General features: G+C 34.3%; 1 protein-coding gene across 3 annotated transcripts in view; it reads left to right on the top strand.

Moving 5' to 3' along the window:
* The first annotated feature begins 1,553 nt into the window (after positions 1-1,553).
* The window catches only part of LOC143257164 (uncharacterized), a 43,539-nt gene continuing 27,273 nt past the window's right edge, over positions 1,554-17,819 (top strand). Inside the window, exons 1-2 of one of the 3 annotated variants that reach the window (XM_076515489.1) lie at positions 1,554-1,698; positions 17,599-17,680. In XM_076515489.1, the coding sequence (XP_076371604.1) occupies positions 17,614-17,680 (67 nt within the window). In that variant the 5' untranslated portion in view covers positions 1,554-1,698; positions 17,599-17,613. Of the gene's footprint in view, positions 1,699-12,121; positions 12,384-17,317; positions 17,681-17,819 lie in introns of those variants that run through there. The other 2 variants (XM_076515491.1, XM_076515488.1) reach the window with 2 other exon arrangements.

The following is a 17,819-nucleotide window of genomic DNA, read 5'->3' as shown; positions in this document are numbered from 1 at the left end:
AATTTTAAGCTCAACCAACAAAAACACATTTAAGTCTAATTTATGGGTTAAAGTTATACGAGTGCTACCTGCAACAGCTGCCCCTAATTTAGCCATAAGAGACTAAAGGAAAGGTAGCTAGTCATTATCACCTTCCGCCAACTTCTGAGCTACTATTTTTTTTTTATCAACGAATAGGTGGATTGACCTTAACTTTAAAACACTCACTCGGTTGAAAGAGCAAGCATGTTTGGTGGGACTGTGATTAGAACCCGTGACTCGCAAATTGAGAGTCAAGCGCTTTAACTACTTTATAATTAAAACAATTGTTATTTAACGACATAATAATTTATCGTAAAAGGTAATTAGAAAATCGTTTAATTACGAACACAAACGCTTCTTGAAGAGAATAAAGTTCAGCTACTAATTTGAGCGCCTCATTGCGTTGATACAGAGAACAATAAACAACATTAAAATTTATACATTAATTAATGGATTAGAAAAGATGCACTATAGCCACCTCACGCTAGTACAGCGGTATGTCTCCTGATTTATAACCCTAAAATCAGGGGTTCGATTCCCCTCGGTTGGCTAAGCAGATAGCCCGATGTGGCTTTTCTCTAAGAAAAGCACATGCAGTATAGCCCCATTCTACACTTTCAATAATACGATATATCTCAAACCTAGAGAAGTTATGAACGCAGTAATAAAGATGAATAAATTTAACAAATTTTATAAATACAATAATGAAGATAAATAATCTGAATACATTGCATCTACTATATTTCAAATTTGAAATGTTTATATGAAAATATAAATAAATGAATAGCTCGAACACCTTCCGCTCGGTATATCACAGTTTAGAAATGTTGTGAACAAGGAGATAAATGATAAAAAAGATCAAAACTTTGTGTACGATATGTCAAAAAGAAAAATTAAATTTTGCAAATAGGTTAATTTTATTAAAATATAATACAATAATCAAAGTTGCAATATAATTTAAATTTTGGTTTGGTTTGTTTGGAATTAAGCACAAAACTACACAATGGGCTATCTGTGCTAGGAATTTAAATCACGATATTAAAATATTTTTCGCTAGATAAAAGAACATTTTATTACTATAAACAGGTGCATATAAATGTTCTAGGGCCAACTTATTGTTATTTTAATTCTACAGTTTCATCGTCGAACAATGGTCACAAAATAACGGAATAATTCAACCGCAGTCAGATTTGTCTTTACTTGTTGAAAAAAGGCCTACCGACCGGTTTTGCTTCCAGAGGCTCTATACGAACTTTGTATTGAATAACTTCGCGCTATTTTTTTATTAGTTTCCAACGGAAAATTTGAAAAGGAAAACTTCACACACACCCGAAAAAAGTTCATTATTTAAATTGATTGTCGCGTGACGAACTCGACGATTTTTACCGGATAAGCATGATTGTGGACACATATTTCTATTTACATAAATATCCACCTTCACTGTTACTTAATGCGCCTGCGCAAAACCATAAGAATAATTCAGGATGTGGATCTGAATTACTGATTAGTGTCTAGGACGTATAAAGAACTCCCATTTCAAATATTAACTATTTTCTAGGACACGTTTGTAACAGAAGTTTAGGCGCTAAATAATACTGGTAATAAAATAAATATATAAAAGTGCCATACCTGAGATAAAACAGAATAACAACGGCAGGCTTCAAACTCATATAAAAAGTAAGAATGCCTCTCTGTCTTATGTCCAAAAAAACAACTTTGAAAATGTCAGTGATAATATAAGTTAATTTAAATTATTATTCTACGTTTCACTGTTTTATAAAATAAGAGTAATTAAGATTGCTGAAAAATATGGTGCTTCTATTTTCATTTAGTATAAATAAATTACAAGTTTGTCTATTTAAGGTAAGGTACTATTTAATTCAATTATTCAGTCACAGATATTTTAAATTAATTAGGCGTTTTTGAGTAAGTTCAAACTAGCATGAATGATGTGAGTATGATTAAATGTTCATTATTTAATTTTTCTTAAAAGTGACAAAGTAAAAAATGTAACCAGGTTAATTAAATGAATGTTTAACTTGAACTATTGCAACTTGCGACATCTATTAACAAATGAAATGATCTATAGGTTTCAATTTTCAGGAAAAATAATTAACATTTTGTGAGAAAATAACAAAAAATACAGCCTTCCCCTCCATAAAACGTCCGACGTTGTATGAATTATTTCACAAACCTATCTAATTTTCTTTATCTTTAAACACGGTATGTTGATCTGGTTATATCACTAAATTACTGTTCATTGTTCCAATTGCGTCACTATATTATTGTTATTTGTTCCAGTTATATCACTAAATTATTGTTCATTGTTCCAATTGCGTCACTATATTATTGTTATTTGTTCCAGTTATATCACTAAATTATTGTTCTTTGTTCCAGTTGCGTCACTATATTATTGTTATTTGTTCCAATTGTGTCACTATATTGTTGTTATTTGTTCCAGTTATATTACTAAATTATTGTTATTTGTTCTAGTAGTGTCACTATATTGTTGTTATTTGTTCCAATTGTGCCTCTATATTGTTGTTATTTGTTACAGTTGTGTCACTGAATTTGGTGGTATTTGTTCCAGTTGTGTCACTGTATTATTGTAATTTTGTCTTTACATAACATAATTTTAAAATCATTCTTATTTTTAAGCTCTCCTCGTTTATTTAACTTAATTCAATGTACTATATTATTGTCAATAGTCTGAAGCCCATCCTTTGCTCGGGTTATGAACTAAAAGAAAAAGGTGTGGGTGGTTGTTATGTTAAATAATACAAAAATCCTAGCTTTCGCACAATTTATTTATAACATATCTTATAATTACTGTATTCATTATTACCCCACTCATGATGAAAAAGCGTTAAATTCTTCGGATTTACTACATTAAAATTAAGTGTTCGATTCCCTTCGGCAGACATAGCAGATAGTCGGATGTGGCTTTGCTAAAATAAAACATATATTTCACCAAAATGTTTATATAGGTTTTAAGTCATAACAGTACCTTAACATCTTGGTAATTTTGTCCAAACATCATATCTGGGGCTGGAATGCTTACTTCAAGTTCAAGGACAGTTTTGCTGTCTATCCAGTGATCTAATGCATTTTAGTTCCTTCTGCTTTTTTTTATTTTTGTTGTTTTATTTAATATATTTTTTTTATTTCGAGCAACCACTTTCCCACATGTGGGTGCAGACAGCGATAAATGGTAAAGATATGTGTTGTTGTGGGCTACAACACCCACATGTGCCTAGTTTTTATTATTTTTATTAATCATTTGAGGCCAGCAAAGTTAAGGTTAAACTGGTTAGACGTTGTTCCCCAAGGCAATGATGACCAACCTTATGATTTGTGCCCCGGTGTTGGACGTTTGTATTGTGGCTGTGATTTCTTCTCTCTGTCTAATGAATTTACATTTAATTTACTTAAAATACTGTTCGATGGTAGGGTAGCTTTGTAAGAAGAGGTAACGGCAAAAGAAGTGGCTGTAGGTGTGCTTTCTGTTACCTACTTTTATCACCCAGTTCTTAATGTCCTTTCAAAGTTTTCACATGATTAATTAATTGACGGTCATTGATCGCAAAAGTGTCCAACTATCCGAAATTGAAAAGTCACGATTCAAAGTAAGGAATAGGCGTAACTCAGGAGACGGCTTTTCATATCAGCCTTATGGTGACTATTGGAGTAGAAACTGCAATTGAATTTGTGTAGTACTGTCTGTAACTGTGGCTGTCATTTTTCTCATTGCATTCATCCATCGAGAGTGCTAGCGTACTCTCTAAGATACAGAAGACGTTTGTGTGCCCTCTCCTCACTCTGTAAATATGTTGTGTTATAAAGAATTTAATATAGTATTTTGTTTGATATAAGGGGATGGTGCCATTTGTTAATCTAGTTAACGTTAAATGATGTTAAAGATAATAAACTTTCAATAACATTAATAATGCGGGATCGAGAGGTTAGTAAAATTTCATTAACGTGCCTCTTGTTCCCAACTATCATCCCAAAAAGTTTGGTTGAGACTGGTTTAGCGTCTAGGAGTAGTTAGATAACAAACAAACAGACAAACACATTTTTTTGTGTGCTATACATATAGATTAGTAAAGTATGACTATAATAACACTAATTTTCTTTTTATATTCCATAAGTACTTCTAGATAACAGGTTACATCTGAAATTTTATTTTTTATTTGTCACGGCCCCCGCTAGTACAGCGGTAAATCTACGGATTTACAACGCTAAAATCAGGGACTCGATTCCCTTCGGTGGGCTCAGCAGATAGCTTGATGTGGCTTTGCCATACGAAAAACACATACACTCACTTTATTTCTCAGAATCTTTTCTCTTATTCCTCCTCTCTCTTTTCCTAAATCATTTGTTCCCACATAAAGTATGAACATACTTTTACACAACTTCCTTATCTAAATCGTTATTTGATAATAACTTGTTCGTATGAATGAGTCAGCTTATAACTAACGAAAAACTGGACTTATTGTTACTAAACCTGACCCATACAAGACACGCAGGGTGGGTAGGAGAGTGGGTAAGCTAATATATATGCAAAAACGGCTCGTTTGGGTTGAGAAAATATTTTACATAGAAGAGCGAACAACGTTTCGACCTTCCATGTAAAATATTTTCTCAACCCAAACGAGCCGTTTTTGCATATATATTTCTCTACAAGTGGGTTTTCTCGACATCACTGGGTAAGCTAATATTCTTTTCAAAACCCAAATATTGTTTGAATGTCCTGCATAAATAACTAAATATGCCATTGAAAATGACTTAACTTTCTCGTTGACTTTGTGTATGTAGAAGGGGGGGGGTGCTTACTACTTGACAGAAAGTATATGGAAACAAAAGTATGACATTACCTCAGAATGTCAAACCTAAGGTTCTTAACATCAGTCTATTCATAGTTTTTACCGAAATTTGGACTCATTGTGTTGCACGTTCATATTATACTGTATTTATTTTTACGTGTCATCGCCTTAGTGTCAATTTTCTTTATATAACATATAGGGATTTTATCTTTAGTTCCACAAAAGTATAGTTTGTTGTACACGTGTATGCCTGAGTACTAATTACTGTTACTGATGAGTATAATTTTAACAAAAAAATCATCTGTAACTCTAACAATGTGGTTATACAGTTTGACATGAATACCTACAAGTCATTCTCAGACAAACCTAGGTGGACGTTGTTAGCTCTCGCATTGCTTTACCAAGGACATCACATGCCATTCCTTGACATTTTCAAATGATTATGACCTAAACTCTGATACATTTTTATCGTGTAATAATATTTTGCATTTTAATAAATTCAAATTTTTTTGGTATGGTATGGTATTGGAAAGATAGACTTTATAAAGAAAATAATTGTACCGCATGTTTTAGAAATGGTTATCGGTGGCCTCAGCAGATAGCCCGATGTAGCGTTGCAATAAGAAAACACACACACAGAGAAATGGTTAAAGGGGGTTTATTTCGATTTTTAATATTTTAATAAAGCAAGTTCAATACAAATAGCTTGGTGGAAACTTGAAATTATGAAGTTTCATGTTACAAATAATACTGAAGTACTTAAAATAAACCCAAAATCACGCTAAATATGTAGAAAATATTTTATTTATGTTCGACATTTTTCTATGTCAGATTCATCATAAATTAAGGTTAATGAATGAAGATAGAGTTTAGCTTGATTCCGTGACGAAATGAAAATGTAAATAAAAGTGTTTGGGGAGTTCTAGGTCGTTTATTTGTTGTTGTTGTTGTATTTGTCAAAACATATTGTGAGTAAGAAATTATCCACAAATTATCGGACTATAAAATATATCCTAGGTGTTGGAAGTGACTGAGGAAGTAGGACTCACATTGTGGTGGTGATACACCGTCTATCAGTCTTAACCTCCAATTCGCCAGTCTCACATAAGAAGATTAGAAATTAAGAGAGCGTTGTAGCTATACCCTAAGATCCTTTTTAGAAATATGCAGCGTATTTTGTTTCATGTTAACGTGTTGTGTTTATGGCTTAAACATTTATCGTTGTAATATAAGTATATAAATACCATGGTTGTGTGTGCTTTTCATCCCTTGTTAATCTGTACTTAAAACGGATTTTTATTTTTTGTATATACTTTAATATGATGACGTTACGCCCTAATATATTTGAAAAAGTAGGTCTAGCAGGAAATTTGTGCGAACGGCCAGTTTTACTTAAAAACTATGTCCGGCAGTGTAACGAGCTTTTGTATTTACATAAACCTTGAACTGTACACGCTGTGTGATTTGATAGTTAAATGCGCTACAATGTACTAGTTTTATTAGTGTAGAATGTGCATTGTATTACACCTTTTCTCCACACCATGTCTCTGTCCTCTTGAGCTTGAATTAGGCATACCATACTTACGATATTTTTCCGAACGTGAGAGCGGATGCTGTTTTGGTGGAGTTAGCTGGTTGCCATAGAAACTGAAACATATGGAAATAAACTAGTCCTACTGTTTTCTGATTGGTTAGTTTCTCATCTAATGTGTCTATACTATATTGATATGTTTTACACGAAATTTGAGTCAATTGATAATTACAGAATATATTAATAAGTTTTTTTTATTCGTTATAAACGTTTAACCCTCACTTTTTACCGACAGGTGGGGCGGAAGTCACGTGTAGCTTTGTTATTGTTTCACCTTTACTTCTTGTGTCTGTGTTCACGAAGCTTGAAAGTTCGTCTCGCTCTACTTAACGAACTCATGCATTCTAGTTCTATTTTTCCTAGAAAAAATGTAACAACGATAAAACAAGTGTGGTCCAACCGAAAGTAGGTCGATAAGCCGCAGAATAGAGATAGAACTCGATCACGTTTTTTTCTCTATGCAACTTTCAGTAACAAATTATTAAAAAATACTGTTTTCCCGTCTCCTTGAAAAATGACTGTAGTAAACAAATAACAAAGGGCAATGTCAGTTTTTATTTGATCAGGTTTGTGTTTTCTTTGCCTTCTTTTTGAAATGGATTCCATGTTTTTAATGAATCTTGAAAGCTTTAAGACAGTCCAACATAGAATATAAAAATATTAACACCACTAAAATGCTCTGAAAGTAGCTACATTACACCATTTGTCCTTAAATACAAGGGTCTGAAATTTCATTACTTGTTTGTAAAGTCTTGAAAACAACCTACATTATAGTTAAAACCGTTCACATTACTTCACATTTAGAATTTGTCGTTAGTGTTTCTCGATGATTTTTATTTATCGTGTTTTATTACACATTTTTTGACGTTACGTCTGGAAACCACGCTTAACGTTTCTAGATGATTTTTTATTTATCGTGTTTTATTACACATTTCTTGATGTTACGTCTGGAAACCACGGTTAACGTTTCTAGGTGATTTTTTATTTATCGTGTTTTATTACACATTTCTTGACGTTACGTCTAGAAACCACCGAATGTTTCTAGATTATTTTAATTTATTGTGTTTTATTACACACTTCTTGACATTACGTCTAGAAACCACCGTTAATGTTTCTAAATTATGTTTATTTATTTTGTTTTATTACGCGTTTCTTGACGTCATGCGTTCGGTCCTCTGGTGTTTGTCATTTATATTAATGATATTGACTCTGGAATAGCTAACAATATGTGTGTTTTTTTCGTATAGCAAAGCCACAAAGGGCTATCTGCTCAGCCCACCGAGGGGAATCGAACCCCTTATTTTAGCGTTGTAAATCCGGAGACATATCGCTGTACTAGCGGGGGGCAAATAGCTAACAAGATTTTGAAGTTTGCAGATAACATTAACATTTTTTGGATGATTAACTGTATCAAAGATGCTGCAAATTTACAGAGAGACTTATATCATTTGATGGACTGGACCAGTACATGGTAAATGATGTGTAACTATCCAAAATGTAAGGTGATGTATGTAGGTTTTCACAATTCAAATTATTGTTATAACTTAAATGGGAATACATTACATAGTGTACTCGAAGAAAAAGATCTTGGTGTTGTAATTGAAAAATAATTTAAGTCATCTAAACCGTGTATTACAGCTAACAATAGGGCTAATAGGATTTTGGATAGCATCTATAGAAATATTGAATACAAGACGAGATATTATTGGTTCACTATATAGATCACTTGTAAGGCCTTATTTAGAGTGGTTTGTACAGTTCTTGGCTTCCTTTCTCAAGATGGACATTGAATTGTTGGAGAAGATTCAGAGAAGAACCACTAGGATGATACCTGGGATGGTGGGATTGTCCAGTGAAGAGAGACCGAAGTCTTTAAAATAGTCTTCTTTGGAGAAGAGAAGAGTCAGATGGAATTTAATTCATAATATAAATCTAACAAATGTTTTTGTGTTTAGCAATGAGAACAACAGGACAAGGTATCATAAATTCAAACTTTGCATCGTAGAAGTCGTCTACAATTTACACTGTATTACTTTTAAAACAGGGTGGTTGGCTTTTGGAATGAACTGCTTTCAAGGGTGGTGGAAACAGAAAATTTAATTGAGTTCATGCCGAGGAACTGTCGTGAAAGTGTTTGAACATCCACATTGGATACATGAAAGGGACATACATGTTGGGATACATGAAGGAGACATCCATCCTGAATACATGACGACGACATGCAAACTGCAATGCATGAAAGGGACATACACAATTGAATTAATGAACAGGACAAACAATGGAATTCATGAAAGGGACATACACAGTTGAATTAACGAATAGGTCACATAACTGAATTCAAGGAAGTGACATATACAATTGAATTAACGAATAGGACACACAATGGAATTCAAGAAATGGACATACACAGTTCAATTAATGAATAGGACAAACAATGAAATTAATTCTTGAAGACGGCATACACATCACTGAACACGAAAAAGACATTCACATCTAAAAAATGGATAAAAACCTGAGTACGTCACCTTCATTAACAGAGTAATCACATAGAGATACTGGGTAGCCATCACATTAAATGACATACAAAAATGAGACAACATAAAACAGGAAAGGTAATTCTGGTCAGCCGAGAATTTTTTATGTTGAGCTGTCTAGTGACGAGTTTGGACTGATTTTTAACTGATTCAACGAATCTTTGTTAAGATTCATCATCTTTTCACCAATTGTTTACAACCGAATCTGTATCCTTTTATCAAGGTAATCAATCATTAATCATATACAATATACATATATACAGTCATGTGAAAAAGTTAGAACACCCTATGAAAGCCTGTGTATTTTTGTAACATTTTTGGATGTATAGATATTTAATCTCAATTTTAACAATACTGAGAGATTACAGGAATATAACTGAACAATTAAACCTGAAGAAAAGACTTTTCAAGATTTTCTGTAAATGTAATTCTACAAAAATGCATATTCTAACTGAGGAAAAAGTTAGGACACTCCCAAATTTATTCCCACTTAAAATGGCTCAACTCATACACAGGTATATCACACCAGGTGCACATGATTAGAAGATCGTTACTCAGCATTTTGAATGAGGCTTGCCCTATTTAAACCTCAGACATTTAGTTTGGTGTGCTCCTGACTGTTGAAGTGAGAGTGAGCACCATGGTGAGAGCAAAAGAGCTGTATGAGGCCTTCAGAAAGAAAATTGTAGCAGCTTATGAGTCTGGTAAGGAATTTAAAAATATCCCAAAAGATTTTGAAATCAGACATTCCACTGTCCGGAAAATAGTCAAGAAGTGGAGGGCTTTCAAAACAACTGCCAACATGCTCAGATCTGGTCGTCCAAGCAAGTTCACCCCGAGAGCAGACCGCAAGATGCTAAAAGAGGTCTCCAAACACCCTAACATGTCATCACGGGACCTACAGCAGGCTCTGGCTACTGTTGATGTGAAAGTGAATGCCTCTACAATCAGAAAGAGAATGCACAAGTGTAACTTGCATGGGAGGTGTGCAAGGAAGAAACCTTTGCTCTGTAAGAGAAACATCAAGGCCAGACTGAAGTTTGCCAGATAGAATGTAGACAAAGACCAGGACTTCTGGAATAATGTTCTTTGGACAGATGAGTCCAAAACTGAATTATATGGACACCAGAACAGAGGACATGTTTGGCGTAAACCAAATACAGCATTCCAGGAAAAGAATCTCATACCAACTGTGAAGCATGGAGGTAGAAGTGTCATGGTTTGGGGCTGCTTTGCTGCAGCAGGACCTGGACAGCTCACAATCGTAGAATCCACCATGAATTCTACTGTGTATCAGAGGGTGCTTGAGGATCATGTGAGAACATCTGTAAGAAAATTAAATCTGAAGCGGAACTGGACCCTGCAACACAACAATGACCCAAAACATACCAGTAAATCCACCAAGGACTGGCTGGAAACTAAGAAATGGAAAGTCCTAGAATGGCCGAGTCAAAGCCCAGATCTTAATCCCATTGAGATGCTGTGGGGTGACTTGAAACGTGCTGCACATACAAGAAACCCCTCAAACATCTCACAGCTGACAGAATTCTGCATTGAGGAGTGGGACAAACTTCCTTCAGACCGATGTCAGAGACTGGTAGATGGCTACAAGAAGCGTCTCACTGCAGTTATTTCAGCCAAAGGGGGTAACACTAGCTATTAGGGGGTAGGGTGTCCTAACTTTTCCTCGGTTAGAATATGCATTTTTGTAGAATTACATTTACAGAAGATCTTGAAAAGTCTTTTCTTCAGTTTTAATGTTTAGTTATATGAATATAATCTCGCAGTATTGTTGAAATAAGATTAAATATCTATATATCCAAAAATATTACAAAAATACACAGGGTGTCCTGACTTTTTCACATGACTGTATATCTACAGTCTCTTACCAAATCTCTGGGAGAAAACATGGTGCAACTAATTTACTTCAGACAAACATTCATCAGTTCTACAGGTTAAAACTAACTTTTATTTTGTCACAACGTTTCACCAGGTGAGATATGCGAACACAAACTAGTTTAAAATAGGAGAATTACTTGAATATCTGTAACAGTAGTAATATATAATCAGTATTCCACAAACCAAGTGATTCGTTATTATTATTTTTTTAAAATAAATGACTTGTTAAATACACGAAAATAAAGCTTTATAACCTGAACTGAAGTGGAAATTTTGTTTTATATATTAGGAGAGATGTGTCGATCAAAACAGATATAATGAATAATTTTGTATTTGTTAAGAACAGAGTTTTGTTTTTGTTATTTGGGTTCTTTTGTTTGTCGTCTGGTAATGTTTCCTCTCTTCCTTAGGAGACAGTTGTCAGTAAACATGTGTTGAAAAACACGAGGTGAAATTTAAAATGTTACCGCAAACAAGCAAACAGCCGTCTGTCTGTTGGCCTCACCAATATAACAGTTATTTCAATCAGCATATTTTTTGAGGTGTAATTATGTGTATATCTATTGTATAGTAGCTGACCACATAAAATGTAAATTCCAGTTTAATGTCAATTTTGTACTCTAACTGTTTTTTTATACCAAAGAAGTTTAGAATGAAAAGTAAAACACGGCAAACAGGAATATCTGGAGAAGATTCATTTCCAGTGTTAATTTCTGGCTTATTTTGACAGGAAACAGTTACTTGATTAACAATACCAAGAAGGAAACTGTTTTGTAAACAAAACTGAAACTTAATGTTTTTTCTTTTTTTAAAGCAATCTCAATTCGAACTTATGATGTCATTTGTACAAAGAGTATTTTAGTATTTTCTTTGACATTGGTGGTGGAGGAAACAACAAGAAACGTCAAGTCCAGCTTGAGTAATCTCATGAATTAAAGAGGTTTAAGAACATGTGTTTATGTTTTTAAGAAAAGTGTTTCTAAATGCAAATTTATCACCAACTTATTTTTCCATCGTAAATTTTGTTTGGGTGTATGTAGTTTTAAATTAGAGGAAAACATAAACGATGCCGAGACTATTGAAAGCTGAAAAATAGGTCATTACATGCCGAAATAAAAAAAACAAATGGGTTGTAAAGATAACAAAATCTTCCGTTATTGTCATGAATATATTGGTAAGTAAGTAGTGGAACTACGGGTTTCTCCTGCTTGAACCTTAAACTTGGATATATTTCACATCTTCAAACTGGACTCTGTAAGATTTAATGGCAGTTTTCTTACAGTGTTGATGTTTAGACGAAAATGAAGGATAGAATCGTTTCGATAACATTGAAGGACGTAAGGGAACATAATTTTTTCATCAAATTTAACTACTTGAACAAAGTCACTGAATTATCGTAGTTTTCTGAAAAACATTTCAGAAGTGTATGTAAAGGGAGAAGCGTGAGAGAGTAATCATCCAAGCGAGAGCAGTTTCCTAGGTTATCAACTTTACTTGACGGAAAAATGTTTCGTAAGTTTGTTGTTGTTTTTTTTGTTTGTTTTGTATTTGGGGGTGGACTATATTTTTGAGAATCACGCAAATTTCAGGGAAAAGAAAACTAAGAATGTTATCTTAGTTGCATGAGGATGCTCTGGTAATATCCTCAGAACTTGCTATGTGAATGTTGTCTTAGTTTCATAAGGATACTCTGGTAATATCCCCAGAACTTGCTATGTGAATGTTGTCCTAATTTCATAAGATCTTGCCATGAACATATTGTTTCGGGTTGTGAAATTTTCGTATAATAAAACCACGTAAGAGATATTCTTGTATCTCTATAATAATATCCAGAAAACGAAATAGTTGATAAAAAGTGAATTATAACGGTAGCTTTTCATAACACGTAAGACTATAAATAATAATTTTATGTTACAACTCCAGAATTCTAATGAAATAAAAAAGATTTTCATACTTCCTAACAATGTGTTTGGAAACAATTAAAGATATAAGTTTAAAAAGAAAACTTCTAAAATATAATTTGGATTTTAAGTACAAGGCATCTTGTAGCGCCATCTGTCGATAACGAGAACCGGTAGTGGAGGTTAATCAAAAACATCACATTATCTTCCTTCGATTATTTTAATTAGTTTTATATTTATAGTTGTGCTTTTTTTTAGGTTTACTGTTCGTTCAGATAGGTCAAAAAGTAGCGTGATAATCTGGTAATAAAATATAGAAGTTAGGAATAATGAAAACAATTTAAGCTCGTAAACGTAGACATTTAAACAGTTGCTACAAATAAGAATTCTTAACACATTGTACAATAATTTACTTGTTTCTTGTTACTGGCATGGTCTAGCGCGTTAAGGCGTGCGCTTCGTAATCTGAGGGTTGCGGGTTCGCGCCCGAGGCGTACCAAACATGCTCTCCCTCCCAGCCGTGGGAAGTTATAATGTTACGGTCAATCCCACTATTCGTTGGTAAAAGAGTAGCCCAAGAGTTGGCGGTGGGTGGTGATGACTAGCTGACTTCCCTCTAGTCTTACACTGCTAAATTAGGGACGGCTAGCACAGATAGCCCTCGTGTAGCTTTGTGCGAAATTCCAAAAAGAACAAAGTTTCTTGTTAAGCACAAAGCTACACAATAGTCCAGCTGAGTTTTGCCTATTGCGATAATCGAAACCTGAATTTTAAGCTTATAAACCCTCATACTGAGCCACAAGAACGCCAGTAAAAAGATAAAAATATTGAGATATGTCAGCATATAAAAAAAAAATCAGTTTGGGTTTGATTCATTACGATGCTACAAAATATTCTCCTTGCTTTAAGCTGTGGGTGCAGTATAAGAGTGACAACGAATTTCTTAGGTGGTAGGGTGATGTTAACTGGCTGGCAGATAACCCGATGTGGCTTTGTGTTTTCTTAAATAAAGTCTGGAACAACGACAGATAATCTTGATAGCTTTGCCATAAATGCTGAGCAATATCGGTATCATTGAGTTCTCAGGAGAGAACTGCCTGTTGAAAAAGTAATAATAACTGTTAGGTTATATATTACTAACGTATTTCATTAATAATCTGTAAAACCATTGTTTAACGTTGGCGCATGCGCTTTTATTACTTTATTATAAATCGTAGGTTAACTGATTTTAAAGTGTTGTTGTTATGACACATGAATAAACACGTTTCTGAATAAAACAAAGCTGAATATTTAGACACATATCTTAATTGTTGTCAGCAGTCCGAGATAGGGGACGACGGTAGATGGCATTAGTAGTTCTACTATAAATACAGATACTTCTTTAGAACAGATAGTTACTAATCTATCCACATGGTGGCGAGTTGCTAAACGTCGTAGAATTGTGGAAAACTAGTTGTTTGTATCTGCTAATGCCGCTAAGAGGCTATAATATAGAAGTTTAATCTTTATATTACCAACCGAGTATTTGGATAACAAGAAATATGAAGCATTTTGAACCATAAGACAATAGGCAACATTACAATACACATGTTTCTATATGGTGGAGAAAACAATTTGAGAGAATGGAACATTATTATTCGCGATTTTCATACTGATAATTAAACAGGCCAACTGAACCCTACATCCAATTTTCATACTGGTAATTAAACAGGTCCACTGCACCCATTTTCCATACTGATCTACTGCACCCTGCATCCGTTTTTTGAAACAAGTTTTTGACAGACGACCTACCAATGATTCCATGGTAAACTCGTGAACTTATAAAGCCACGATTCGTGGTTCGATCCATTCAGTGGCGCAGCACGAATACCCTGTTGTGCTTAAAGACAAATAAACTAAGAAGTTGTTCCCAGACACAATGGCCCGTCATGGTAAGGTGGTTAAGGCATTCAACTCGTAATCTGCGGGTCGCGAGTTCGAAGCCCTGTCACACCAAGCATGCTCGTCCTTTCAGCCGTGAGGGCGTTATATAGTTACGGTCAATCCAACTATTCGTTGGAAAAAGAGTAGCCTAAGAGTTGGGAGTGGGTGATGATGACTAGATACCTTCTCTTGAGTCTTACACTGCTAAACTAGAGATGGCTAACGCAGATAGCCCTCGAGTAGCTTTGCACGAAATTCAAACCAAACCCAGACACAAAAATAGACGGCTATAAATCATAATGTCTTCAATGAAAATTAAGTTCTTGATATAAATAATTCTGTCAGCAAAAGCCATTCTCAGTTTTTGTATTCTACAAAGCTAACTTTCCAGAGTAATTTGACTGAGTAGATGACAGGAGGTGGAATGGGAAGTGCGAAACTAAATGTAACAGAATACAAAAACGTAAATAACATGACAATTTACATATGGTCCAATCAGATATAGCTCTCTATTTTATTTTTTTAACCAATCACGGATAACACTACAATTATACGCACTGGTGATTGGTTGGATAAGTGTAATCAGTTGTATTTAACTGGAGTCTTATGATGAATAAGTTAATAAACTAATTAATAATTGTTTTATGCACATTTAAGTTCTATTTCCATATGGAGCTTTATATATTCTCTAAGTTCTATAATATAAGGTTTTATGTAGCTACTTAATTCATTTAGCCCCTAAGTAAAATGGCTGACTTTGTGATGTTATACTATTCTTTGAGTTTTGTATGTAATTTGTGCCTCAGTGTTTCTTTATATCACGAACTACTTTGTTATAATGTGACACTGCTCAGAAAACATTTGTCAATCACGTGAACAAGATCTGAATAAAACGGTTATTTCTATTTTCGTGATTTTTTATAGTAAAACACTCAAAGTTTGGGCTATCTGATGTTTCGTATCTCTTCTTTTATTTTAAGCATTTAGTATTTTTAACCTGAACGGCATTTTATGTGATACATGAATTAAGTGACCAGGTCAGAGACCTCCAAAGCTGCTACGTGATCAGTATAAATTTTAAATTTTTGAACAAACGGTAGCAACCAATGAGCAGTAGCCGCCGCCTGTCGATTACTCTCAACCAAAGATTGATTTTAATGAATATCATGTTCAGCGGCATATTATGACTCGAACCTTGGGTATTCCGATTCAAAATCCGACATGCTTAACTATTAGACCAAATTTGTTTTAAAAAAAATTCATTTCATTTCGTTGAAATGAATAAGTAGAGGTCGATCAAAAATAACTGAACACTTTTTCATAACATTAAAAAATAATAAAATTATGAAATAATTCGTACAACAAAGTATAGATACCCTAAGTATTTATCAAACTATGATGGCCCCGGCATGGCCAGGTGGTTAAGACACTCTATTCGTAATCGGAGGGTCGCAGATTGGAATCCGCGTCTCATCAAACATGCTCGCCCTTTTTCAGCCGTAAGGGCGTTATAATATGACTGTAAATCACACTATTCGTTGGTAAAAGAGTAGCCCTAGAGTTGGCGGTGTGTGGTAATGACTAGCTGCTTTCCCTCTAGTTTTACGCTGCTAAATTTGGGATCAGGTAGCCCTCGTGTAGCTTTGGGCGAAAGTCAAAACAAACAAACTATGATATCGCTATCTGTTAACTTAAGTACAGATGTTAAAAATAATCACAGTTTGCTTTATATAACTCAAGTTCCTTGTATTCATACCTAATTTGACCTTCTTTCTAGATATTTTCATAATAATGATTCAGTTCCCATGTAAACTATTCTACTTTAACATAATCATGCTATATTTTATAGAAATTTGATCTCCTATATTTAAGCCCAACTTGGCTACCGTTCTAAGCCCAGGTATTCATAAATGGAGAATTTAGCTTGTACGTAAACTAAGATAGTTTAACATAATCATACTATATCCTATAAAACTCGGAGTTCTTATATGTAAGCCTAACTTGGCTACTCTCTAAGCCTAATATTCAAACATGGAAAGTTCATCTTACAAATACACTTTAATATAATTACGCTGTGACTTATAGAATTCAAATTTCTTGTATCTAGGCCTAATGTGGCTGCCTTCCAATCCTGTTCATTAAAACATTAAATGTTTATGAAAAGTATACTAATCCCTCTATAGCCTGAAGCGGAATACAGAGTTTCGATTCTATCAAGAGGCGAATTTTTAATGAGTTCATGATTAATTAATGATATCACCCGACTTCATTCCAGAATTTCCTGAGGAAGTTTGACCCAGTTGATTTGACAATTAGTTTTTAATTCCCATTATTTCGATGTAACGCTATTGCATTTTACCCACAATTTTACGCGCTACGCTGACAGGATGTTAGGGCGTTAATCACTCTTAAAGTTTGTATTTCACAGGTGGGTGTGGTAAAAAGGAAAATCTGGATCAACCTCGATATATTTGATTTTTTAGGTCCCCGAGCATCATTGTTATAAACTAACATTAGTCAGTGAATCAGAGAAAGGGTTTCTTCATGGTCGTTCACCTGAGGCTGGTGGTCTTCCCGGAAGGTTATTTTCCGGGGAGGATGTGTGCAGACTTCATTGTCTCTGGACCCCACAGAACGACGCTACGTCTATGGAGAGGGACATGTTCTACGGTAGATTGAACAATTAGTCACTTCATCCAACCAAAATGTGTATCACATTAATATTACATATGCAGTACCAGCTTTTAATAACCTAGGTCGTGACGTCACCACATAAACAAATCACAACTCAGATCACATCGGATCTTTGGAAGGGTCAGGTAGAACTGACAAATTTCATTTTTAGGTCAACAGATGAACGACAGAGTTGGGTTACCGATAACGGTATGTTTTCCCTATTATAGGTGCTCTGGCCCAAGATGGTCTTTTGGAAGAAAATGATCCCCATCGTATCATTCTTGGCAGCTCTTCGGTTGTTAACCAAGGGTAAGTGTCGATCTCTTCTGTTTACTTAATAACACTTGTAAAACATGGGCTTCTGTTTACTTAATAACACTTGAAACACGTGATCTGCTTACTTAATAACACTTTACGCACGTGATCTTCTGTTTATTTAATAGCACTT

Source organism: Tachypleus tridentatus, chromosome 7, assembly GCF_004210375.1.
Source record: "Tachypleus tridentatus isolate NWPU-2018 chromosome 7, ASM421037v1, whole genome shotgun sequence".
Lineage (NCBI taxonomy): Eukaryota > Metazoa > Arthropoda > Merostomata > Xiphosura > Limulidae > Tachypleus > Tachypleus tridentatus.
Note: the sequence above shows the minus strand (reverse complement) of the source record. Positions and strands in the feature narration are given on the sequence as shown.